Here is a 25750-nt window from a genome sequence, read left to right as displayed (position 1 = left end):
TACTTCGAAGAGAAGGTCGTCTGGTCCTATCTTCTCCATCTTCTTCACCTTTTCACCGAGCTCTCTTAACAATTTGGCTCCTTCCACGCCAACTCTCTGAAGTTCTTGCCGGAAAACTTGTCTCCGTTCCTCTGGTGCCTGTACAATATTCCCAGATAAGCCGATTTTATGAACAAATGATTTCTCAAATACTGATTTGTATCCACATCTGGATTGCTAAGTCATATACTATGTGGTTACCTGGATTTCTGAGAGAATACAGCCATGCAATGCCATCACAGTGAATGCACAATGCTTTAGAGCACCGCTGAGCTTGACATAGTTCTTCCATGGGTAGTTAAATGACTTGTAAGGGCCGTGAGGCGGCTCCCATATTGCGAAACTCATCTTTGCAACAGAGAAAAAACAAACTAATTCAGAGGCAAGAAGAAGCAAGGATAGAAAAACACTTAATAATGACGATTCCACAACGACAATTACCAAAGATTCTTCTTGGCTGGTTGACTCAACGGCGGATCTGTAACCCTTGTAAACTGGATCCTCTGAGGCTTGGTATGTGAGGATTTTGGAAGGGATTCTCTCGTATTCAACACAGCGGAGGTATCCGTTCACACAACCTGCAAGACCAAAGCCAAAACCCTTTCTTTTACCATTCAAGCATCTTCTTCTGGAGACTCGGAAAACCAAAAACATTCGTTTTTTTTACTAACCTTCAAGGGAAGTCGCAACATTCAAAAAATTCTTGACAACAAGGTTATGAAGATCCTCTCCAGCCCATATAGGATAGATAAACATATTGACACCTAAACTAACACCAGCACCAAGAGCTATAAGCAGAAACCGAGAGATAGCAACTTGTATGAACTCCCCAGTTCTGAACCCAGAAATCAGAATATAGCAATACGTAAGCAAGAAAACCCGAAACCCGTATTCATAAGCTTTCATCGCGGGATACAGTTTCATAAAAGTTGCGAGAAACCCTGTCAGAGAGAAACACATATAGATAAGCAGAGAGAACACCAAAAATGACTGATGTAAAAGAATTGACATTAAATAACATTTACCAATGCAGAAGATACTAAGAGTGCAGAAGAGCTCTTCCCAGTCACCACATAATGTAGAAAGCTCAGCCATTCCAAGAGCAAGACCTCCAGCTGATAATGTCCCAAGCGCTCTATTAAACCCTTTGCTTAGAGTTGCTCCTACAAACAACCCCCAACAAATTCACGTAAACAAAACAAATACTAGAGATGTAACTAAGTTCAATGCGACAGTACTCGTCAATTATACACAGTCCAACCAAAACCAAACACTTGCATTGTATTTTAATTTTTTAAAAAGAAGAAAACGACGAATTCATTCTAGAGATGAAAACAACGACGCACGACTCTTTCTTAAACAAAAACCAAAAATTCCAATTCGAATTTAATCTCCAAAAATCGTGGGAAAAAAACCTAGAAAACCTCGGGAATAGTAGTGTGAGATAAAGAAGATGAAGTACCGATGGTGAATTCGAAGACGACGACGACAGTAAGAATAGCCCAAACAGAGTAACGGCTAAGATCCGGATTAGGTTCCTGGAAAAAAATCAAAAGCGCAACAATCATGAGAGCAAGACCAATCTTCGCGGAGAAGACGATCTTTCTCGGATCAGATACTCCCATATCCCAAGCCTTCTTCGCCACATCTTTAACACTTTCGAACACTCCGGAGATTCTCTCAGATAGATTACCACACGAACAGCAGCAGCATAGCCTTGTTGTTCTTCCATTGTTGTTGTTGTTGCCTCCTTCGAGAAGATCGTTAGATTCGATGTCGGTGAATCTGAAATCGGAGAATCCATTGTTCGAAAGAAGCCTCTCTCGTTTCTCTAGTATCGCATGCCTGAAGGAACCTTGCTTCGCCGCCATTACTAGACGGATTCTCAAAGGAAAAAGAAAAAGAAAAGCTTACTTTGAAAGAAGAAAAAAAGAAGAATGGCGAAGATATTTTTTTGACTGACGAAACTGTTTTTAAGTGGTGGGTGGTGGACCTTTTTTAGTAGGTGAATAAAGTGGTTACCTTTATGAAGCAAAATGACGACGTTTTAATTCCTTCTTTATGTGTGTGGGGGCAATAATAGTGCTACTTACTTTAATTACGTTACGTTACGTCACACGTGGTCGACATATAATTTGTCAATCTACCTTAATTAGGTTTTTTTTTTTTCAATATGCAAACACGTAATCGTTGAAATCCAGAGTCTTCTTCTTTGACAATTCATTTATAAAAAAAATCAACTTTACTTTATGCAAAAAATGGAGATTCCGTGATTATTCATTCCATTTCCAAGTTTTTTTTTTCTTTTCTTTGGCAAAGAAAAAGATTAGGATTCTTAAGTCTTAACATATGTCATTATTACTATAGCTAGTGCAAGAAGCTAAGTAGAGGAAACAATTAGAAAACTTTATAAGAATGCTGAAGAAACAATACAAGGATTATTCTAGTAACAGTTTGGCCAAAAATACACGATGAGATTTGAGTTTTGTGTTCTTTTGATCATATATGATCATGATGAACCTAATCCACAGGGATTTCGACGTCCATATCCGGTTTACAACTCCCAAAGATCTGTGACATTGGAGATAACAAGAAAAAGGAGATGCAGTTTTCAGATTCTAGGAATGTGACAACTTGGAGCATTAACTGGAAATTCTGATGATAACAACAATCAAAAGAAGCTAGAAATTGTACCTTTACGAAATCCTCCACTGTTAAGAAAGAGTCACTCGTGTATCCTGATTCCTTCAGAACCTGGCTCAGCACTTCCTGCACCACAAAAGTGAAAAACACACAAGACACTTGGTGTAAACAATTAATCACTGACTTTTAAACACTGCTCATGATCATAGCCATAACGATTGAAGCAGAGATAGATAGGATCACAAGATGATCAGAGTAAATAGCAAACGAAGAACAAAAGGAAATATTCTAACATTTATCTCAGAGTTTGACTGATATGTCACATGAGTAATGGAACAACAAAACAGTTAAAATGAGGTAACATTAGAGTTTCCGCAGAACAATCATTACATGCTAATAAGAAGAAGGTTTTAGTAGAGATTAATGATGTTTCGTTCTTTTTCGTTATTTTGACAGTCACTTTCTATAAACTCAAAAGTTGCCAACTTTCTCTATACATCATACCTCTCTTTGCTCATCAGACATGAATGATCCCGATAAGTCACGCAACACTTCCATTATATCTTTAAAGGAGACCTTCCCGTTGCAGTCCGAATCATAGACTTTAAAGATCACTGGAAAACAAAGAAGCTCTAATGATCTTTCCATACAATGAACTGAAAAGTAAAGATTTGCCCCCAAAATCCCATTCAAAGGAAACATATTTTACTTACGTTGAACTTTTTGTCTTAGACTTGCCTTAGCACTAAATGCAGACAAGAAAGCCACAAAATCCTTGAAGTTTAAACCATCAACCATCTTAAGCAGCCTCTGTTATTTAAATCCAACAAATTTTTTTAAAAGCTCTCACTCAATCCAACACGATTTTAACAGATTTTAAAGTAAAAAAAATGTCAAAAACCTGAGATAGTGGATTCATTGCAAACTCAGGCACAGAGAGAAACTCATCAGCAGATATAAATCCCTTTGCATTACGATCTAACTGGCAGAACCTTTGATACAGAGATAGAATCTCCTGCTGCTCAACTGAATCAAAACACATACAAAAGCATTAAACTTTAAACACATAAGTAAAAAATAAAGACAGAGACAAGTGGGAGTTGTCGGAAAATCTCACATAGATCATGACAATGGCTCTGGACTTCTTCGATGTCGTATTGAGTCAGTATCGAAGAAGTGTTTCCCATTTTTATGCCTTCAAACTCTGATTCAACTATGGTTAATCATCGTAACATAATTAATTATTGATCACAGAAAAATTTCTTGAAATCCCTAACGTAGAAAATTACTGATTTTTGGGGATTAAAGGGTTGATTAAAGAAAAATTGATAGTGATTTCAAAAACAAAACATGAATTTTCTCAACTTACTGATGTGAAAGCTTATCTCTTTCTTCTTCTGCCCGCTTTTGATTTTCTTCTTGGTCGCAGGCGTTTGATCTGATTCTTCCGTATCTCAGACTGTTTCGCCGGAGATCTGCCTTTGCGAAATTAAGAGGCCAAAGACCCAATTTTTTTAAAAAGCCCAATCATATAAAACCAAGCCCAAATACACTTTAACTACACGCGCGCAAGGCTAGGCGCGTTGCAATATTAGGGCCTTGTTCATCCGGAGGAGTTGCTCCATTGCTCTTTCGATTTTGATTTCGCTTCAGCAAGCATTGATACTTTGCAGCTCTGAGACGAGCAGCCATGTTTTCGTCTCTCTCAGCTCCTTCCTCACTTTCGTCTTCGTTGATTACTTCATTCGTCGCCGTCAAAGCGCCTCCGGTCACCGGACCTCTGGTTCCTCGTCGTGAACTTATTCCTGTTCGTGTCAAAGCTTGCAAGAATCAGAATGGTTCCGGTTATTGCTTCTCAGAAAAGCTCATATCTTTTGCTAAATCAGCGATTCTCGTCGGCGCTGCAGTTTCCATGACCGGAAAGTTCGCAACTTTACCGGTGAAAGCAGAAAATCCGGTTACGACTACCGAAGAAACCTACGAGGAAGTGAAAGACGAGAAATTGTCTAACTCTTCGCCATTGTCTGAGCTTCTAGACTCCACTCCTGAGGCCGTCGAGGCGCTCAGATCACTCCTGCAGCAGAAGCTAGAGAAAGGAGAAGATGAGGAAGCTCTCAAGCTATTAGAGAGGCTAGTAACCGCACAACCAGATGAAACAGAGTGGAAGTTTTTGATGGCGAGGCTATTAGGTGAAATGGGTCGCGTGGAAAACGCACGCCAAGTGTTCGAGGAAATTCTCCAGCGAAAGCCATTGTCGTTCGAGGCTTTGTTCGAGAACGCATTGCTCATGGACAGGTCCGGGGAAGGAAACGCAGTGCTGCAGAGGCTGGAAGATGCGTTAGCTGTAGCAGAGGCTGAGTATTTGGTGAAGGAAGCGAGAGACGTGAGACTGATCATTGCGCAGATACATTTCTTGCAGAAGAACGTGGATGAAGCATTGAAGAGCTACGAGCAGCTGACAAAAGAGGATCCCAAGGATTTCAGACCTTATTTTTGTCGAGGTATGATCTATAGCTTGCTTGACAAGAACGTGGAAGCTAAGGAACAGTTTGCCAAGTACAGAGAGCTTTCTCCGAAGAAGTTTGAAGTAGAAGGGTACTTGAGAACTCCATTGTCTAAAATGAAGCTTTTTGGTGGTGGTGATGAGAACTGAGTTAGTTAGATAGCTCTCGTATCATATCTTATCTGAGGGAATAAGACACGGAAGATTAAACTATTTTCCTGAGAAATTATGTTGGATTTTTGCTATGTACTTTGAAACTCATCCGTTTTTGAATCTTGTTTCTGTTTATCCTGTGATTCTTAATTTGTGATACTAAAGTAAAATTAACTGGAACGAAGAGAGAGATAGAGAGAGAGAACGGAAACGGGACTTATTTGATTATCAGAAACCGGTACTGTGGAGTGTAACAATACTCAAAGCTCAATTACAGGAATGTGTTGGTCCGAAGACCTACAAGTTTCTAAGAACAAGAGAAATCTGCATAGAGTTTGGAAGGTATCAGGGAGCCATTAGCTTGTGACAATATTCCATTTTCTGTCCCGTATCAAAAGCTCAGACATCTGCATCACTGAACCCAAAAAAAAACAAGAAAAAACTTTGTATCAGCTGAAAGAAGTGATACAAGCAGGGGGTTGTGCACAATAAACCAATAATGTACAGCAGTTCGAGTTCCGCATTTTGCATAGTTCATCATAACCTCATAACATGGACTTGAGAGGTTTTACCCTAAACTATAACACTTGTACAACTTTCCAAAATATGTTTCATCCTTCAGATTGTCATAATCTACCCATTACTAGGCATAGCTTGGTGATGGAGTAGAAAAAAAAGTGGGACTGTAACAGAATGACATGATGTAACAACCTTTGTTCCAAAATGCCTCCATACAAGAGACTGTTGTAAGAAACATCCCAACATTCGATTCTAGTTTCTTTCATTAACAATTCATATACAAACGGTAACTGTCTAAGTTCTAACAGACAAAAAATCAAATGAAGGCCTTTCCCTTGATTAACTGGCAACACACTCTAGTAAACCACAAGCATGGAGGCTAATATTAGGCTCCTAGAATCATTAATACTACAAATTTAGAGCCAGAAATGCTGAATTTGTCTCAAATTCAATCAACAAGAAAAATAAAAAAACCAATCCTTCTTACCTCAGATCAATGAGGTACACAACATTATTCAGATTCAACAGCCTCCGGTTTGGGACCTGCACAGATGAATCAATATCAAACTATAACCAATTCAACATGCCAGTTTCTCTCATCAATCAAACAAAGAATGCAAAACAAATTACACAAATGCACTAGCTACCATCAAAATCACTCCAATATGACTTGTCGATGAATTTTGCAAAATGACATTTAGTAATCAAAGCACTATGTGTTAACCAAAAATGACTAATTCAGCTCGACATTAACAAATTGATAAAGACAAAACGTTTCAGCAAAGCATCCACAAATAAACTCACCGTGGAGCGAGATAGGGCGGTGGTCTTTTCCCCAGCCGACTCCACGAGTGGAGTCGAGATACTGCTGGACAAGATGACGGCATTTCTGATAGTGATTGACTCCTTCGACGCGGTAACACCATTTGACCTTCTCCCGCAAGATCTTAGCCTTCTCGATTTGGATCCATTTCTCCCGAACGATGTGCTCTCTCATTTCAACCATCGCCACCGGATCCTTGTAAGGATTTTCCGGATCAAATCCATCCGGCGCCGACTCTTCGAACTCCGGTAATCCCTTCTTTCTCCCCATTGCTTCTTCTCCTCTCTTCTTCTTCTTCAGTCGTCGTCTTCGTGATTCTCAGAGTTCGGGACCTTTCTTTTGTTCAGATATTATATTGGGCCTATTCTTTAGGTCCAATACATGGGCCTTAGAACAACGTACTCGTGGCCTTTTTTATAAGTGAGTGATTATTTAAATTTGAGATTCATACATGAAAATAGTAAAAACTGTTTAATTACGGTAAAACTTTATAAATACGCTAAAATTCAGAAATTTTAATTAACTATCCCAAATCCTGATCAATTAATACATGTAGTAGTATATTTCTATTGTTATGACTTATGAACGAATTTATCATATTATCTAACACTTATTCCTAACAAAAGCATGAAATTTTTTATATTATATTCATATAAATTTGTAGATGAAAGATGTGTTCATTTTGGTCGAAATAGTTACATTACATTGCTCTATCTTTTCAAAATGTATAGAGAAATTTATAAATTTGTCAACTCATTATTAAGCTTTAATAGTTTCGATAATATCGAATGTTATGTGTAAAACTTGTATTTCTTGGCTACGACATTGTAATTAGGCTGTTTGATTACTCTCTCGTAGATAATGACAAAACTTTCAAGGATTACAGAAAATCTACACTAGAAAAGAAAAAAAATCTAACGTGTAGACAAATTTATAGATTATGTGGACTCCAATCTCTTTACGATTATAAATGAATTATAAGGTGAGGTTTCGTGGTGTCACTTCATCTTGATTATCATATTTTATATGTTAACGTCTATTTAAGTAATTAGTGTGTAAATAATAGACCAGTTGCAAGGTATGACTGATTCAAGTATCCATATATATATTATATATATATATATATCATATGTATATGACACTGATAGTGATTCAAATAATACTGATAATAATTTCACCCATTAACCTAATTAAGGGACTTAGCAATAATGTAACAAAAGAACATTCGATATAATACAAACAAATTGTAACTATATTGATTTTTTTTAAGTTTATGTAATATTTTTTCCACCGTTAATATATATGATATAAACCTATACTAATACACGAGTCATGATTCATATAAACTATACTAATATACGAGTCATGATTGATCATAAAAACTCTATAGTTATACACTATAAATTGTAACTAATCTATTAACCTTTTACCAAAAAAAATAAAAAAACTCTCTCCTACTGCATTCATATAAAAATATATTAACATGTGTAGTGTAGATGTGTGTGCATGATTCTAGAAAGCCAGAAGCCTAGAAACAAGGACGAGAAAAGTATGGACAGGAAATTGTGAAATTATTCCACCGGTAGGATTGACATATATGACAGCCAACATATCCGTGTACAACAAAAAAAATCTCCGAATAACTCCGCCTACTACAAATTTGAAAACTAAGACTTCTATCTAATAATATTTTCTTGTATATGTATATATATAATATACACATTCCATTAGGTTGGTGGGATATTTAACCACTCTTCCAGAGTAATTATTTTAACCTTGTATTAAGACTTAAGCTAACTATGACCTCTATAGACTGTTCTATCTATTCAACCAGAAAATCCAATGTGAACAAATTTTGATCTCGTAGCTAGGGTCGGTTAAATTAAACTTAAAACACCAACTTAAGAAAAACATATACTAAAATAACTTTTTTTTTATCCGTGGTAACCATCCCATCTTTTTGATGTTTTCTCTACAATTATAAGAAATGAAGTTTATTTGGGGGACCAAATACAGTATGTAAATTTTCGTTGTTTCCTATGATTTGGGTCATTTTATTTACCTACGTATCAAGAAATAATTGGGTCCACCAAATCAATATTTTGGTTCAAACCCGACAATCGAGGAAATATTTGCACGAAACATTTTAACATAAAATATGAGTTATACAATTCGAATTTCGAAGTATATATGCATAAATAAGAGTCGCAACGCAATCTGATATCCGAAAACCCAACTTGAGCGTATATTAACATATTTTATTTTTAGAACATTGCATGTGTTTATTTGTATGTATGTATATGGGTAGTGTGAGATAAGCAAAAGACAAGTGTCAATAGAGTAAGATGGATGCAATGTGTCAATAGAGTAATAGGGATGCAATGATAAAATATGGAAGCGTTTCCTTTATAATCGCTATAATTTTAAGATTGATATAACAGTTTATAAATTTTGACGATTAGTCTATATTTAGAATTATAGTTCTCATATATAATAATTAATTGTTGAAACGAGTAAAGAATGGAGAAGCCATGCATGCATGTTCACATTACATTGGGCACTAGGGTTTCATGGTGGGTAGAATTTGGTGAAGTTGGTTGGACAAATCTCACGTAAATCCATATTATGTTTCTATAATTATATATTTTATGCAGATATTAAGACGGACGTTATTTTATAAACATAGTAATGTAATCTAAAAGGAACATTAATATATACGCCGACAAATATTTTATTTGACACTACAGTAAATATATAAGGTCATTTATACACACATATGTAATAATAATAATAAAACGAGGGTACGTATGCGTGGAGAAATACTTTGAATCGTCAAAATGTTAGCTGTAATTATCAACAGTTGAAAAAGACTACCCGTGGCCGCTTCTACCTCAAGATCAGTATTTGGTACACGAATCATTATTTATTTTAATATACAGTTTAGTTATATAATTATTTATATGTATATAAACCCCATCTATGTCACATTAATTATTGAAAAGCTTTTGGCAGTCAATCTCCTTCGTCTTCTTCAGGAGAGAGAGGAGAACCATTCTTCATATTTTTGTTGCCTCGAGTTAGACGACAAAAAAAAAATGGAAGATAATCTTCCTCCAGGGTTCAGATTTCATCCTACAGACGAGGAGCTCATAACGCATTATCTAGGTCGGAAAGTCTCCGATACAGGATTCACCGGTAAAGCTGTCGTCGACGTTGATCTTAACAAGTGTGAACCTTGGGATTTGCCAGGTAAAGATACTTTGATAATCATTATAAGATGTTTCTTTTATACTGTTCGCCCGTGTTTATATCATATCCAAATAACTTGTGTTCCCTAATTTGTCCAACATAGTTTTGGGGATAAGAATATATATGTGGGTATGCTATATCTGTTCTATATTATTTGTCTATGGATTTTCAAAAAATTAATTTAGAAAACATAGAGTATAAAATATTATATGTAAAATCAACCAATCATGTCTCCAGCAAATAGGATGAAAATGGATTAGTCATACGACATACCATAAAACATCACTAGAAGAGATAATATACGCTTATATAACAATATATATAGACTAATAACGTGCATTATATACCACTTAATATAACTTATATAAATGAAACCATAGTTTATTTCAGCGACCATATATTTCATTTCTAACTACGTTTATATACAGGTGTATCTAGCCTACCAAACATGTGGAGAATAGATACCATATATATAATTTTCTAGCTAGTTGGTTAATTAATATTATACTTGGATCATTATATTACATTTATCCAGAGAATTGATAGTATGTATATACGTAGGCTCATTGTGATGTCATCTGAGGCGATTACTAATTAAAATTAGCCCATACATATATATGCGGCTATGCTAATGGTATCAAAATAATGTACGTGTACATGTGCAGCCAAGGCTTCAATGGGAGAGAAAGAGTGGTATTTCTTCAGCCAAAGGGACCGAAAATATCCAACCGGTTTGAGGACAAACCGGGCAACAGAAGCCGGATATTGGAAAACCACCGGAAAAGATAAAGAGATATACCGAAGTGGAGTGTTGGTTGGGATGAAGAAAACCCTAGTTTTCTACAAAGGAAGAGCTCCCAAAGGTGAGAAAAGCAATTGGGTTATGCATGAGTACAGACTTGAGAGCAAACAACCCTTCAACCCCACAAATAAGGTACATACGTAGTTAATTTGTAGATTAATATGCACTTTTTAAAACCCAAAAATAAAAGTTCTGACAACGCATATATATATATTAATATATATCATGATACATATGTATTCTATAGACCCTAATATATGAAACAGTCTTGTTTAAATAAAATGGACCATGGGTTTTATACTCTTGAGTCTTGTGTCTTGTGTCTTGAGTCTTGACACATGCTTCGACTCGTACATCCTATAATAACCCACTTAATTATACACCTGCTTAAAAAGTAAAAATCATAAATAGTTGGTTTTTTAAAAAATTAATAAATAATCTTGATTCTATGAATTTTCAGGAGGAATGGGTTGTGTGTAGGGTTTTCGAAAAGAGCACGGCAACGAAGAAAGCACAAGAACAACAACCTCAATCTTCACAACCATCTTTTGGATCTCCATGCGATGCGAATTCATCAATGGCAAATGAATTTGAAGATATCGAGATTCCGAATTTGAATTCAAACTCATCAACCATCGATTACAATAATCATATCCATCAATATTCGCAACGCAATGTTTATTCAGAAGACAATTCTACAAGTACGGCTGGTGTCAACATGAACATGAACATGGCTAGTACTAATCTTCCTTCTTGGACAACAAGTCTGCTTGGTCCGCCTTTATCTCCAATCAACTCTCTGTTGCTCAAGGCTTTCCAAATTAGGAACACTTATGGTTTCCCAAAAGAGATGATTCCCAATTTCAATCCATCTTCTCTTCAACAAGGAGGCTCCAATACTATGCAAAATGGTTCAAGTTCGTCTCACGTGCAACCTCAACCGCAAGAGGAAGCGTTTAATATGGACTCCATATGGTGAAGGGATTCAAATCACGTATATATAATTTGAAATTTCCTACTTGTTCTTATGTAATCTCCGCCAATTTTATCAATTGTATCATTTACACACACACACACATAGATCATTTATGGGATCAAGTAAATTAATTAGTGTATCTTTTATGTGAAAGTAGGGAAAAGTCTTCTCATGCATGTCTACGTCCTTTTTCTTCATCCATGAAAAGGGGAGAAAGAAACGTCTTATGATTAGCCTTTGTATCTTATTTTATTTTATGTATAAATGCTAGTACATGGGCCGGTTTGAGCATGTAAATTAAAAGCAGAGCAAAGGAACCCCAAAATATCCAAATGAATATTATCAGCTCTCATTGGTTTGGACTGGACATTTTAGATTTCCATTTGATTTTATGGGACTAGAGAGAGAGATAATGCATGGGTTGGTGAAGCACCAGAGATCTTGATGCTCGAGTAGTCGATTTGAAACTTTGCTTTCACAATTACGGCTATGAATATATGATTATGTCGCATGTCAACTTGACACTGATGTAACGTCTACATCACCCAAAGATATCATATTTTGGATCTTAGCCAAACTTTAAAGTGTACGACTAAGTACGCAACTGTAGGATCATGCAACTGCTACACGGCTAGACCGACCGGCCAGAGCAACATTCCTCAGTATTAATGGATTCAGTATGCAAATGTTCTTAAGATCACTAAGGCAGTACATACCTAGTCGAGAGACTTACGACATGGGCGCTACCTTCCTAATATACATACATTTGATTGAATTACAATAGTTTTTAATATAATGATGATACACTGGCAAAACTTTAAAATGTATTGGAAGACAAAAACTATATATAGATGCTATTTTTTCCCCCACGGGTTAGGCTGAAAGGCAACAGGCTCTGCTTTTTGAACTCCGAAGATTTTGTGATCGCTGCAACAAGAGACTTTACCTCACACGTCGATACTGAATCAGCACTTGCTTTCTTACTTTTTTCATCAGTGTAAAGAACCATTTCTGTGATATCTCATCGTCAGCTTCAACCTCCTGAGATAGGACAATGCATGTGTCAAAACACTTTCAGCTTAGCGAGATGAATTATCAGCTTCTTCAACACCATCACTTTCGTCCCAATCACTCTCATTATCCTCCACATCATCTTTCTCATCCTCGTCATCATCATCATCATCTTCTTCGTTCTCCCATTCTGATTCATTGTATGACGGGTTCTTTGCGGTCTACAAAAACCAGCAGGTAGGTGAATCAGAGCAGAACACGAAAGCGAATGGAGCTTGATAGTGTCAGAAGATTAACGTTATATACTGGATATTAAACGTTGAAAAAGACCACTTACAAGTTCGCTTTGCATTTGCTCTATTGTTCTCTCCAGTTCAGAGATATGCTGACTAAGGGCCTGCAATAATCGCCAAAGAGAAGTTTCAGTAAGCAACTTGTATGAATATAAGTACAATTTGTGTAGAAAACTTCAGGAATTTCCCACCTCATGGCGTTGCATTGCGATGGATCGTTTCAATGCTTTTGCTTTTGTCAGAAGATTTCTTGGTCTCAAGCTAATGGGTCTCCTGTAATTCTTCCCACGGTAATAGATAAGAGCAAATCCTTTAGGAACCTTTTCTATTGCCACAAGTACTCCACCGCTCTCGTATTCAAGTAACCGAGCCGTGTCCTCAACAAATGCAAGGACCTTCTGTTTTGATATAAGCTTCACCAATTCTCTGTGCTTCCAATGCAGATGCATATTCTCGATGACTCCATCGAAAACACCACGGATACCTGTTAGGTCCACGTTAAAGAAACAGTTAATACATATAACAAGACGACAGATGTTCCATTTTATTACAAACTCTTATTCACTGCACACATACAGGATACATCAACAATGCTTAAGAGAGCAGGACTCACCTAAGGGTAAGTATGCCTTCATTTTCAACCCCACTTTTCGGAACATAGCTCTTTCTTCCTCGGAGATGACCTCTTGATCATAATCAGGTCCATTTGGAATCATAGAGGCTTCTATTTTGGACAACAGTTTCTCTGCTCGTTGAAATTTCGATTGGGCCTGAAACAAACCAAGAGAGAAGTTAGATACATTTATAGCGACTAACTATCACAGTTGCCACCTGACATCTCACAATAGACCTCAAGTTACAAATTAGCAACCAGAGATAAAATAGTCTACTTACAAGGTTTAGTTTGTGCTGGATTCTTTTCACAACTCTCGTATTTGCCACCCTTGAAGCTTCTTCAATCATCTTTTCTCGATGGTCTGGAGTTATTTCTTTCCCCCATCGGGCTTGAGCCTCATAAAACTCGGCCAGCGTGCCAGCTTCTGCTGATACTTTCTCACCAACAGTCTGAACAGCCTCATTGTCGCGAGTTCTTACCCTCTCTTTGACATCTTGAATCTCTTTTGTTAATTCTTGTCTTTCTGCCGGTACTATGTCACCAACAGGCTGAATAGCCTCAATGTCGCGAGTTCTTACCCTCTCTTCGACATCTTGAATCTCTTTAGTTAATTCTTGTCTTTCTGCCAAAGTAGCTGCAACACTTGAAGGAAGGAAGTCTTTCCCACGGTATATTACAATGTAATACTTATTTCTGAGCAGCAAGACACCTCCTGTCAATGCCTATAGTAACAAGACAAGAGTTAATGAAAGATTTTAGCCTTCCCGTGTAAATATTTCAATGTCCTAAATCCATAGAACTGGGCTCAGGGGGATGACAGACACTTTCTACAATTATTTATCAATATATGGACTGCCTTAGTATTTCCTTTTCCCTATTATTGAACTTTAGAGAGAGAGAAAAAAAAGAGAGACCTTCAGCTCATCCGCCATCAGTTTGTTATTTGTATTCTGGATACCTCGCTTCACAGCGATCTTTGCAATCAGACTTTTCTCCCAGATCTGGAGTATCGCAGCTGCCAATCCTTGGTGATTTCTGTTCCTGCCTGAAAGAGCATATTCAAGTTTTAAACCTAGGCACACTAAACAGAAGAACCATCTAGGAAAAAAACATCTAGGATCAGAAAGCATCTTACCAAGGGCAAAATGGCATGGGAGCGTTTTACCAATCTTCCTGAGATTTGTCATTTCAGCATTGGTCAAATTCGATCTCATCCCAGTGGGCAGAAGCCTGAAAGGTGTTTTATAACCAGGAATTGTAGGCGGTAGTAAGTCAGCGTCCACAGGCAGCACCCCAGTACCCCACCATTCTTGAAAACGTGTGCCTAAGCTGTCTAATAGATTGTTAAATTCGATTTCTTCTTCTGTCATATTCTCCTTGCGAATAGGGTTCTTGATGATCGGGTCTCTGATTTCTAAAGGTGGATTTTGGTTATCTTTGGCATTTGTTGCTTCATCGCCAGCAGATGATACATCTGGGACAAAAAGAGTCTCTTTAGGTCCGGCCACTCGATTCGAGACCACAGAAGGTCCTTGATAGTCAAGTCCACGGTAAACCACCATTACACTTCCGGCTCTCCATATCACCATTCCACCAGTTCGGCGCTGCCCATCAGAGTAAAGCTAATCAGTTTTCTGTCAAACCTCAACATGCATCTCCTGCACAGTCTTGTTACTTCAAAAGAATTCTAACAGCCGTGCTCAGCTCCATCCACTCTAATTTTTCCAGACCTCAAAGTTACCTTATTCACAACTAAGTTATTGTTCCCAAGAGAGATTAACCAAAAAATTCCTACTGTTCTTATAAAAGCTCTACGACCATTCTAATACAGAGTTAAATTGAGCTGTAAAGGACCATTTCGCTTCTGTGAAGCGAATTCTCAATAGATTATGAAAACCGTTCTCAAGAGATAATCTCGCATCATGTTTTGTACCTCAAATTCAGCTAATATCTTACAAACCTCTGCTACAATGAAGTAATCAGTGAACTATGCAAAAGAACTAACTAACCTCAACTATCTCATGGGCCGTCTTCATGTCACGAGCAAGCACTTCATGGAACTTGAGCCTCACAAGTTCTTCTTTCCTCCACGTATCATGAATCTTCTCCATCACAGCCTGCGTTAGCCCAGCTTTTGGTATATTAATCCTTACCCTCAAATACATTCCATCCCTCCTCAGCCGCCGTAACTCAGAATCCTCAACCGTAAGCTCCGCCAGTGATGGAGCTCTAGCTCTCCTCTTCGCCATCACCGCCACTCCTCCTTCTCCTTCTACTCTCTCCGCCGCCTGTTCTTCCTCATTCTTCTCCCATGGCAATAACACCTCATCCTCTTCCTCACTCTCTTCTCCCTCAGCAAGCATCATATCAGGCCTCACCCACTCTCTCTTCAACAAATCCCCCAATCTCTCTTCACCAGTCACCGGCTTCACATCTCCGCCGTTAATTCCACCTCCCTCGTCATCTTCCACATCCTCCTCATCATCCGAACCTAATCCTAAATTCCGTAGCCGAAGAACAATCCTATCAATCGCGTTTTGTCCTTTATCCCGTTCCAAATACCTAAGTTTCGCTTCAGCTTCCTCTTCCGCCGACCGAATTTTAGCCCCGCCGTTGTTTTCCCCACCTTTCTTCCCGGAATGATCACCGCCAGCTCCGGAGGATGACGGTGGCCACTTATCGATCCAAGGAGGACTAGGTTTATGATTCCGATTATCCAAGCGACGGTTGTTATGGCTCCTGTTGTTGCTACGCTCACTCGTACGGAGCGAGGAGAATGGCCGAACGATTTGATGACGCGAGGGTTTCACACCCAAGGAATAGAAGAGCAATGCGTGGAGCGAAGGAGACGAACAGTAACGAGAGCTCGAGGTCAAAGGAAGAGAGCTTCTCAGTGGCATTTCAGTAAAATTAAGCGGAACCAAAGCCATTGACACGCTGCAAAAAAAAAGTCTGGAGAAAGCTTTCAGCGAAGTGTCTTCTTCGCCATTGTTTTTGGGATACTGAGAGCAGGCGGATAAGCTGGTTTGGATTACTCGACCATATGGATAAGATTGTTTTGGGTTTTTAAATATTTGGGTCTTTAAAATGGGCTTTAAAAGCCCATTACTAGGGATTAAGTTAAAAAAAAAATTACACAAGTGAAAAAGTTATATAAGCGGCGGAGTCGGGTCTGAGTAAAACCGGATTCGTTGTCGTTGGGTCACCGGCCGTGTACTAGAGAGATTCACCGTGAATTCGAAAATCAAAGTGAGATAAGCTCCGTTCGATTCCAGTTTGGCAGTTTCTGCCACCAATTTTTATTCTTTTTTTTTGGTGAGACGAAGGAGTTACCATGGGTCGACCTCCCAGTAATGGCGGTCCGGCTTTTCGATTTATCCTACCCGAGGTTAATCTCGATTTCTTTGTAATGTGATGTGTTTGGTGTTAATTTGAGGGGTTTTGAGCTCCCTGAGCTGAAAAATCTGTTTTTTTTTTGGGTTGGTTTGGTTTCTTAGATTTGGGTCTCGTTTGTGGGTTCATGATAGGGTTTAGATTCTGAAGATCAGTTGAGTTTTTTTATAATTAGCTATAATAGAAACTTGACTTGTTGTTTGAGCAATTTGCGTTAATCTTTATGCGAGACTTGAAGGCAATTCGATGTATGTTCTGAACTCTATTGGCTCCTACTTTGTTAATTGGAGTTATTCACAAGTGTTTCCATGTGTCTTTTGTTGTATGGTTTTGTCAGTTCTCTGAAAAGGTTTTATCTTGTTAATTATGGCTGATGTTTAATGTTATAAGGTGAATGAGATGGAAGCAATTTTGCTACAGCATAATACAGCAATGCCAGGTCGACATATTCTTGAAGCTCTTGCTGATAAGTTTAGGTATTTTACTTTGTTGTAGTTCAATTCCAATGGTCTGAAAGCACTTCTTTTGTCTTTTATCATCTCAAGACTGATACATTTGTTTTCTGTTTCAGTGAATCACCTGAGCGGAAGGGGAAAATTGTTGTGCAATTCAAGCAAGTACTGGTCTTTTCATTCTCGATTCCTGTGTTTTTCTTGACAGAGTTTGTTGGAATTGTTTTTCTTTTTACTTAATTGGATTGTTGTTTTAATGCATCGTAGATTTGGAACTGGTTCCAAAATAGGCGGTATGCTTTGAGAGCAAGGGGAAATAAAGCTCCTGGGAAGCTAAATGTATCTTCCATGCCGCGTATGGATTTACCAAATCAGATGAGAAATGTGATGCAACCATTAGCCGCTCCTAAAACCACTCATATGACTGCAAATCTACCCGGCATGACTCCTGCCCCTTCCGGTATTTTAGGTGCCTTATATATTTTACTCGCAGTCAAATAGGTTGCGAAGCTTATGTATTTAGATAGGTTTCATTGGATTATTCAGTTTTATTTTCTTGTCCATGAGTCTAGATCAGTGTGGCGTATATTGCATAGATGCCACTTTCGTAACTGTTTACTAATTTTTCTCATAGTTCCTGGTGTCATGAGGAGTGGTTCAGACAACTCCTACTTGGAATTTGAAGCCAAATCTGCCAGGGATGGTGCATGGTGATTCCCTTGCATTTGGTCTTCAGTAATTTTGACTGACTTATGTACATTCCCCTGCTTTTCTCTGATATGTATCTCTCTTGCTTACTTACAGGTATGATGTGCAAGCTTTCCTAGCTCATAGAAACTTGGAGATTGGTGATCCGGTAATTTCTAACAAATTTCTAGGTGACTTCTTTGTTCCCCTTCCTAGTTTTGCTAACAACAAATCTTTCTTTTGAGTCTTTCAGGAAGTGCAAGTTCGGTTCGCGGGTTTTGAAGTTGAAGAAGATGAATGGATAAACGTCAAAAAGCACGTAAGGCAACGGTCTCTCCCATGTGAAGCATCAGAATGTGTTGCAGTTCTTGCCGGAGATCTCGTACTTTGTTTCCAGGTTTAGAACTTTGTCCTCTAAGCATTTAATGATAGGTGTCATGTAAGTTTATCCCTGACAGGATTTATTTTATAACATCTTCAGGAAGGAAAAGATCAAGCTCTTTACTTTGATGCCACTGTTCTTGACGCACAAAGAAGAAGACATGATGTCAGAGGTTGTCGTTGTAGGTTCTTGGTGCGTTACAGCCACGACCAGTCCGAGGTTGGACGATCATCTTTCTCGCTATCTCTTATCATTTTGTTTACCCATCAGCTCCATTTGGTTTCTCACTCACCTATTTTGGATTTCTTTGCTCCCAGCAGGAAATTGTTCCCTTGAGGAAGATTTGTCGGCGGCCCGAGACAGATTACAGGCTACAACAACTTCACAGCGTTGTAAATGATTTGGCTAACTTGAATCAGCACCAGATACCCGCTCTAGATGCGGCTGCAAAAACCTCTCTTTCACAATCCGGAGCTTCAGTTCCCATTGTTGCACCCGAGCCGAAAGATCGGAGCTTGAGCACCACTCCAGCCACTTCGGTTCAGCCTAGCTCCAATGCAGCAGCTGTCCCCGCTGGTTCTGCGTAGGCCACGTAATTTCTATCCCCTTTTGTAACCGCCATTTTCACAGTTACTAGTAGAGCCGTAGGGGTTAACTCGGGATCATATGCATTTGTAATCTCACACAATGACTTAGTCATCTAAAGCTGTATTACGCCATGATGTTACTTGATCCCTCATGTATGATGTAATAATTATGGTTTTGTCCGGTTTATTCATCATCTGATGATCACCGGTTACTCTTTGAACAAACATGCTCCCATTCCGTGGATTTATTCTTAAGGCTAAATTTACAAGCTAGGAATCTTACCTTTGAGTCATTTAGCCTTTTGCAACTTATTGTGGGAAAGAGAAGTTATTAATGTGAAAAATATCTTACTGTGATGAGCAGACTGGATAACACTTCAGAGTAAAAACCATTTTGCTTCTGTAGTTTTCTGTAAATTATTGATCAGACTAGACACAGAAAAAAACTGTTTACAAACAATTACAACTGTCTTTATTGTTACTGAATAACAATGGGAATAAAAAGAAACTTACAGCTTGATGTTTCTAACTTTGTAACAAGGGATCAACTCTCTCTGAACATTTAATCCAATGCACTAGATATCTATCTATATACATTATAGATGATTGTTTGATGAGAAAACAAGTGACTACATTGGTGCGGGTAATCTCCGGCTATACGATCCTGTCCCCGAACCTGACCCTGATCGAGATGGGGAATGAATCTGTGCTTGAACCGGAGAAGAGTTAAGAATCTCTTTGCCAAGGTCTTTGATCTTGTTGATAAGCAGCATTTGCTCTGTCTGAAGCTGGACCAAATACTCTTCTTGTTCGTCCTCCAAACTTTCCAGCTCTCCTAAAGCTTCAGCAAGACCTTCAAGATCTCCATCGTCAATCAAATTCTGAAACTTTATCATAACCTGCTTCATTTGGTTGGACAACAACAGAGCTTTGTTAAACGGGGAGCCAGAATCCACGCTGGCGCGTCTCTGAACCTCCTTGACTTTCCTCGTGACTCTGACATGGATCTCGCCGTGTGTCACTCCTTGGAGAGGTATCCACTTATCGGCAGTCTCGTTTGGCTTTAGCCCTTGGTACTCCACGATGCAGTTACCTATACTTGATGTCGGAAGTAGAGTGTTATGGTCTTTGACATGTAGCTCCAAGGAGCTCCCATCATCTGGAAACTCCATTGTCTGGTTCCATTTCGGTTGCAATGTCTTAAATATCACCTGGAAACAACAAAATCTCTTAAGTTTTGTTTCCTATCTCTTTAAAATGTCTTTTCTGAGTCCAAACAATTGCTCTAGTACCTTTGTTCTCTGTTTCTTCTCTCCATATTGAACTCTAACATAAGGATCACTGGTTCCTCTAAGATCCGCAGCCACAAGATCTCGCGCTTCAACAAGAACCAATTCAATCAAGCCTTTACTAGAATCTGCCTGCGATTAAACCAGAAAAAAGCGTAAACAATCAGAGAGGCAAAAGGAGGAGGCAGAGTGATGTTTGTCAAACACTTACTTCGCTGTACTCAGGAGCCACAGCTTCGATCAAAAGCTCTATTTCTCCAGAATTAACGTCTTCAAGCGGAACCCATATATGCATTTCACTGTTATTGATCCCTTGAAGACTCAATGTAGCTGTACCAATGTTGTCCGTGCCAAGCATCTCTTCTCTATAGCATTTCACCTTTAAATATTCTTCTCCTGCTAACTCTTCAAACTCAAATTTCTGGTTCCAGCCAAACTCTGCTGCGTTAACAATCTTCGTCTTTTGTATAATCTACACAACATTCAATAACATTTAAGATTTAAAGATCGTTCAGCGGCCATTTAGAGCAAAATCATGTAAAAGATTTACTTACTTTTCCGTAGTGTAACTTCACAGAGGCATCACATTTGCCGGACTTATCTTTAGAAACAAGGTTCTTTCCAGACAAAACAGTCACAATAATCTTCCGGCCGGTTTTGGAGAGATGAGTAGAGGAGCTGTCGAGGGAGTGTAAAGAACTCGAATGAACGCTATTCAAGCTATGTGAGCCATCAGAGAAATGCCATTCTTTTAGAAGTAGCCTGACGGTCAGCTATAGAGCAAAAACACACAAATAAAGTGAATTGGCCAAAATGAGTAAAGAAGTTCATGGAGTAGTAATACATAAAGAAGAAATTGTATCATCTACCTCGCCGGAGCTAACTCCTTCAAACGGAACAACCATCTCGATTTCTTGACCACAGAACTCAGCGTGTTTCGCAATCACACCGTTATCAGATCCAACGGCCCAGACCATTGTTGAATCATCACCTACGTATTTCATCTGTACATTCCAAAGAGAGAAAGATGAACAAACATGTAACGGCCAGTAACAACAACTAACTTAAAATGTCCTTGTTTATTCATTAATTTACCTTAACTTCACAGCTAGCGAGACTGTCGTATCTTACACTCCCAGGATTGTTCTCATAGAGATTAAACTTAAGTGTCCCTGTGTTGTCGTGTAAAATCATGTTAAACGTTGATTGATAAGCTGGATTCGGTCCTGATTTCATCTCGGTTCGTCGAGAAAGCTGTTCGAGTTCGACTTCAACAAATGTCTGAACAGGTTTGCTACTGCTGCTGTTGCTGCTGTTTCCGCTGCTACCCTCTGCAATATCGGAACTTCTCGAGGGGCTTCCGCGAAGAACACTGCGGTGAAGATTGCTACCAGAGACTACGGTTACATAGATTATTCCCCCGACGGCTGTTTTGTGAAGTTCGGTTGCAGGTAACGAGAAACATCCCCGGCGTGGCTCTACCATCTTCTTGTTCAACGTTTCTGTTAGGATTTTGACCTGAAAATGGACTTTTGTAACTGAAACTATTCATGACGGTAAAAAAAAATTGTACTGGAGATATGAAAGTGGGAAACGAACCAGCCAAGAGGAGACGCCGGGAAGCTCTGTTGCGGGAAGAGACTGGCCACCACCACCACCGAAAGCAACTCCGATTCTAACTTCAGGGTTCGATACAAAGAAATAGAGCAATGCTTTTCCTTCAAGAATTGGTCTGATCAGAATCTGCAAGAAGATACAGTAAATAAACCAAGAAGAAGGCTATGTAAAGTAATATTTACTTTTAGCAGGTTATACGGGTTTCACTTACATCGCCTTTGATGCAAAGACTGTTGACAACGATCCGTGCTGTTCGATTAAACGGTTTGGACAGCTTGGCTTGCAACAAGATACTTAGATCAGTTGTGTCCCAAGTGAAATCTAATCGCATAATTTTCTATACCACCAGAGAAGGAAAACACAAAAGGTAAAACATCAAAATCCAACCATTTATTCAAATCTTTGCAACTTAACTATCAAAGTAATCAAACCTGTTCCCCTGATTTGGACCAACAAGTTCCATGGAGTCCCAGCAAAGGAGGGCATGAGCCAAGAGAAAACTCCAACAATTGTATATTTTCCTTCGAAAACCGATACAAATTAGCATCACTGTGTCCAATTTTTATTAGCAGGAGGTGTCATGGAAAAGGGAGAGATTGCTTACTATTAGTCTTGACCTTCGTTGTCTCAGTCGTTTCTGCGATCAAAAGTTCATGTTTTATTGTCTTAAATGACCCAAGGAATCATGTACAGCTCGAGTATATGGGCAGAAACAAATTTTGCATAAGAAAGAGCAGAGCTAAGAATAAAAGCTCACTCACCTCTACCATGGAAGCAAATCTGAGAGAAAGTTTCTTGTTCATGAAGTTTAGCCAAATTTCAGAGAGCAACTTGTTAAGCCATTGACAATGTTCCAAAGGAGTTATCGTCTGTAGAAAGCAACAACGCGGGACTCTTATAACATCGAGCGATATAACGAGAGGTAAACAAAAACTAGGGTTAAAGAAATTCTCACCGACGCATTGAAAACGTTTTGCTTCCACTTCTTTGTAAGATCTTCAGCAAGTATTGCCCTTTGGTAACTTCCATACTGCAGCCAAACATATGATCACATTAAAAAAACACAGCAAGGCTTTAGCTTCCACTCTCTATTATCAGATTTATGCACATGAACACACTTATCAAGTTCACATAACAAAAACCCCATAACCAGTTTTTAGTACATAGGCTAACAAAAACACATGAATGAAACTCTAGCTAATATATCAATTAGCTAAGATTGTAAACTCATCCATGAAAAAAGCAATTTACCAGAACTATCTACCTCATGAGTGGGAAAGATCAAACTCTATTTGTATATGGCAAGTTGTTAGGTATAAACAAAAAGCATAAAAGCTTTTCCAACTTTATCTGAGGATTCTAAAGTATCAGATTCAACGGATCCAGACAAAATTAACCGGCGGTTTAACAAGAACCGATCAATTATCAAAGGGTCAATGGAATTAAAAAAAAAAAAGTGATTCTTTTGACAAACAGAACGAACCTGAAGAGCAGCCCAAACGGCGACAACAAGAGGAACCCAATTGGAGAAAGCAAAGACCCATCTCTCAATCGCCCAGAAAGCTAACACCAAAGGAACAAGCAACAACAAGGAATGTCTCTCAGCAACTAGATGATTAACAAATTCTCTGGCAGCTTCAGTGTTTATGAAACCTTTCCTCTTAATTCTCCTACCCATCTCTTTAAATCACCCTTCTTCACAAATCTATACACCCGGTCAATATAATTTCTCCATCAGGGTTTTTTTTTTTTTTTTTTTTATTCCGGGAAAATCTAAAAGCTTTTATAAGTCAAAGCTCTCGGAAACTAAAGTGACGAAAGTAAGAAACGTTCCTTTGGCGGTGTCTAATTCACTTTTATTTTTTTATCCCACCATTTGATATCTTCAACCAAACTTGAGAGATCCACGGACGGACGAAGAAGAACGAAATTTCTGAAAATAAAAATCTGAAGAAAAAAAAAAAGAGAAAAGTCTCCGAGGGAAGTTTCGAATAAGAATGGTTTTTTTTTTTTTTGTGTCAGACAAGAATTTCGATCTCCTAATTATTTGTCGGAAACTCAGAGTTCTTGCCAGAGAGAGGTAACGGATCTTTAGACAAAATGAACAGTGTGGGCAAAGTAAAAAACCTCTTTTATTTATGCAAACATTAAAAATAAAAAATAAAAAGACTTTACTCTACCAAGGATTAGTTATCAAAACTGGAAATTAAATACAAAGATAAAAGGAATAATATTTCAAAAGGAAATTAGAATATTCTCTATTTTTTATATGGTATATATAAAAAAATCATATTGGTCAACACTCAACACCTAGCTAGAATTGGTGTTTAATAAATAAATTTTAAATATACAAAAAAACACTCCACTTGTATTATTAATTGTTAAATGTAATTAATACTATTTACTTAAGTCCAGAATTAAGTCCCATGTCTATATATTGATCTGAGAGATCGTGACCGTTTGTAACATTACAGTGAAAACTACTGACCGTCCGATGTGCTTGCCGCCTCTTATTGACAAGTAGGTACTAGTTCACTGGTCGGACTCTCGGACGTCTCTTTAGCGTTGACTATTCAGATTGTTAAAAAACACATTTTGTTTTATAAACTTTTCATTTTAGGTTCTTCTTCTCTAAGTCAAGCAAGATACGAATTTTCTAAATATTTTCAAAGGATGAAGACTAATTGATTCACAGCTTTTTAGATTATGTTAATCAATTTAACTCTTGTTGGTATAAAATGTGTTATATTCCGTATATGAAACACTTTAAATGGGACAAGTCAAAACGGGCACGCACTTTAAAAAATCCCTGAAAACTTATCCTAACTAAAAATCACATACTAGTATGTCCAAAATGTCTGAAATTAATTAAAAGTTGAGATCTCCAAAATATTGAATTTATGTCCTACTAAATCAAATAAAATTATGAAATCCAGATACTTCATATCTATTAGGAGATCTTCGAGATTATAAGATGAAATAGAAATTTAATATTTATGTAATATTTTCCTATTGCTAGATAAGTAGATTTACTATTATTGAATATATAAAGAATTTGTTAGACAAATTATATTTATTGTATAAATATAAGCATAAAGACTAATGAATAAAACGAGAGAAATTATTTAACTACCAAAGTTTCCTCCAAATCTATCAATATCCAAGCAATGTAAATTTTTATCTATTAAAAAACCTTGGTTTAAAGGATTTAGTTTTTGTTTTATACCTAAAATGTTATTTAACAATACGTCTTATATGTTGTGAATTATAACTAGAATACACTTATATGTGTTTTGTAATATTTTGTAAAGTGAACAAGAAATAATAAAGAGAGAGAGGAAGGAGAAGCCAACGAGAGTGAGAGAGATTAAAACTCTTTCTTTTGATCAAAGACAAATTATGTGTTATTCTTCTTACACAACTCCTTATTTATAGTACATTACAAAACACATGAGTCACACATCCATTAGTTTTGGTAATGACAAGTGTTAAATTTATAAAGATTGTGTAACACTACATGGACAAGTGTAATGACATGTGTCTTGTGATGGAATAATCACACATGTGTTTTACAGTACCATAAACTATATATGCATAATCCTCATATCTAATATATATCCTGTAATACTGAATAGTATTCGTTATCAGAATGACAAAATCCATAAATACGAATCGGATAACAGATTTAAGTCTTCATCAAGACGAGAGTAAAGAGA

At 37.7% G+C, this 25750-nt stretch overlaps 8 protein-coding genes across 12 annotated transcripts in view; 3 read left to right on the top strand and 5 right to left on the bottom strand.

The window, feature by feature from the left end:
• LOC104705396 (aluminum-activated malate transporter 9-like) overlaps positions 1-2014 on the bottom strand; it is a 7275-nt gene extending 5261 nt beyond the window's left edge. Inside the window, exons 1-6 of the mRNA XM_019246995.1 lie at positions 1502-2014; positions 1065-1202; positions 711-980; positions 481-617; positions 241-387; positions 4-138 (exon numbers count right to left, since the gene is read on the bottom strand). Coding sequence (XP_019102540.1) covers positions 4-138; positions 241-387; positions 481-617; positions 711-980; positions 1065-1202; positions 1502-1910 — 1236 coding nt within the window. The 5' untranslated portion in view covers positions 1911-2014. The remainder of the gene's footprint in view (positions 1-3; positions 139-240; positions 388-480; positions 618-710; positions 981-1064; positions 1203-1501) is intronic.
• On the bottom strand, positions 2425-4165 carry LOC104783441 (calcineurin subunit B-like). 2 transcript variants are annotated; one of them, XM_010508607.2, is made up of 7 exons: positions 4052-4165; positions 3800-3886; positions 3584-3708; positions 3396-3492; positions 3187-3296; positions 2734-2808; positions 2425-2610 (listed from the first exon to the last, which is right to left on the bottom strand). In XM_010508607.2, the coding sequence occupies exons 2-7, from the start codon at positions 3867-3869 to the stop codon at positions 2560-2562; spliced, it is 528 nt and encodes a 175-aa protein (XP_010506909.1). In that variant the 5' UTR covers positions 3870-3886; positions 4052-4165; the 3' UTR covers positions 2425-2559. The 2 variants fall into 2 exon arrangements, with proteins under 2 accessions (XP_010506909.1, XP_010506901.1); XM_010508599.2 differs by having other exon boundaries at positions 3800-3895; positions 4052-4164.
• On the top strand, positions 4271-5473 carry LOC104783436 (protein SLOW GREEN 1, chloroplastic). Its single transcript, XM_010508596.2, has one exon. It carries the CDS (start codon positions 4373-4375, stop codon positions 5333-5335), a length of 963 nt encoding a protein of 320 aa, XP_010506898.1. The 5' UTR covers positions 4271-4372; the 3' UTR covers positions 5336-5473.
• On the bottom strand, positions 5539-7010 carry LOC104783429 (NADH dehydrogenase [ubiquinone] 1 beta subcomplex subunit 10-B). Its single transcript, XM_010508588.1, has 3 exons — positions 6662-7010; positions 6345-6400; positions 5539-5753 (listed from the first exon to the last, which is right to left on the bottom strand). The coding sequence occupies exons 1-2, from the start codon at positions 6948-6950 to the stop codon at positions 6369-6371; spliced, it is 321 nt and encodes a 106-aa protein (XP_010506890.1). The 5' UTR covers positions 6951-7010; the 3' UTR covers positions 5539-5753; positions 6345-6368.
• Positions 9661-11883, top strand: LOC104783423 (NAC domain-containing protein 100-like). The gene is made up of 3 exons (XM_010508585.2): positions 9661-9929; positions 10595-10863; positions 11192-11883. Exons 1-3 carry the CDS (start codon positions 9776-9778, stop codon positions 11708-11710), a joined length of 942 nt encoding a protein of 313 aa, XP_010506887.1. The 5' UTR covers positions 9661-9775; the 3' UTR covers positions 11711-11883.
• On the bottom strand, positions 12356-16642 carry LOC104783407 (CRM-domain containing factor CFM3, chloroplastic/mitochondrial-like). Of its 2 annotated transcripts, XM_010508576.2 has the most exons (9): positions 15637-16642; positions 14763-15231; positions 14542-14672; positions 14206-14349; positions 13906-14106; positions 13625-13781; positions 13203-13495; positions 13056-13115; positions 12356-12939 (listed from the first exon to the last, which is right to left on the bottom strand). In XM_010508576.2, exons 1-9 carry the CDS (start codon positions 16555-16557, stop codon positions 12787-12789), a joined length of 2529 nt encoding a protein of 842 aa, XP_010506878.1. In that variant the 5' UTR covers positions 16558-16642; the 3' UTR covers positions 12356-12786. The 2 variants fall into 2 exon arrangements, with proteins under 2 accessions (XP_010506878.1, XP_010506871.1); XM_010508569.2 differs by having other exon boundaries at positions 13906-14349.
• LOC104783383 (protein SAWADEE HOMEODOMAIN HOMOLOG 2) lies at positions 16812-19421 on the top strand. 3 transcript variants are annotated; one of them, XM_010508550.2, is made up of 9 exons: positions 16812-17015; positions 17411-17496; positions 17592-17637; positions 17740-17941; positions 18107-18182; positions 18277-18328; positions 18413-18556; positions 18641-18760; positions 18862-19421. In XM_010508550.2, exons 1-9 carry the CDS (start codon positions 16962-16964, stop codon positions 19126-19128), a joined length of 1047 nt encoding a protein of 348 aa, XP_010506852.1. In that variant the 5' UTR covers positions 16812-16961; the 3' UTR covers positions 19129-19421. The 3 variants fall into 3 exon arrangements, with proteins under 3 accessions (XP_010506852.1, XP_010506846.1, XP_010506859.1); XM_010508544.2 differs by having other exon boundaries at positions 18859-19421; XM_010508557.2 differs by having other exon boundaries at positions 17740-17932; positions 18859-19128.
• Positions 19535-24161, bottom strand: LOC104783374 (extended synaptotagmin-1-like). The gene is made up of 13 exons (XM_010508532.2): positions 23518-24161; positions 22990-23064; positions 22796-22903; positions 22639-22671; positions 22466-22555; positions 22246-22371; positions 22017-22160; positions 21513-21935; positions 21287-21421; positions 20972-21190; positions 20629-20889; positions 20421-20549; positions 19535-20339 (listed from the first exon to the last, which is right to left on the bottom strand). The coding sequence occupies exons 1-13, from the start codon at positions 23710-23712 to the stop codon at positions 19758-19760; spliced, it is 2520 nt and encodes an 839-aa protein (XP_010506834.1). The 5' UTR covers positions 23713-24161; the 3' UTR covers positions 19535-19757.

The sequence above is a fragment of the Camelina sativa genome, chromosome 1 (assembly GCF_000633955.1).
Source record: "Camelina sativa cultivar DH55 chromosome 1, Cs, whole genome shotgun sequence".
Classification (NCBI taxonomy): Eukaryota; Viridiplantae; Streptophyta; class Magnoliopsida; order Brassicales; family Brassicaceae; genus Camelina; species Camelina sativa.
This window is presented reverse-complemented; position numbering and strand designations above follow the sequence as displayed.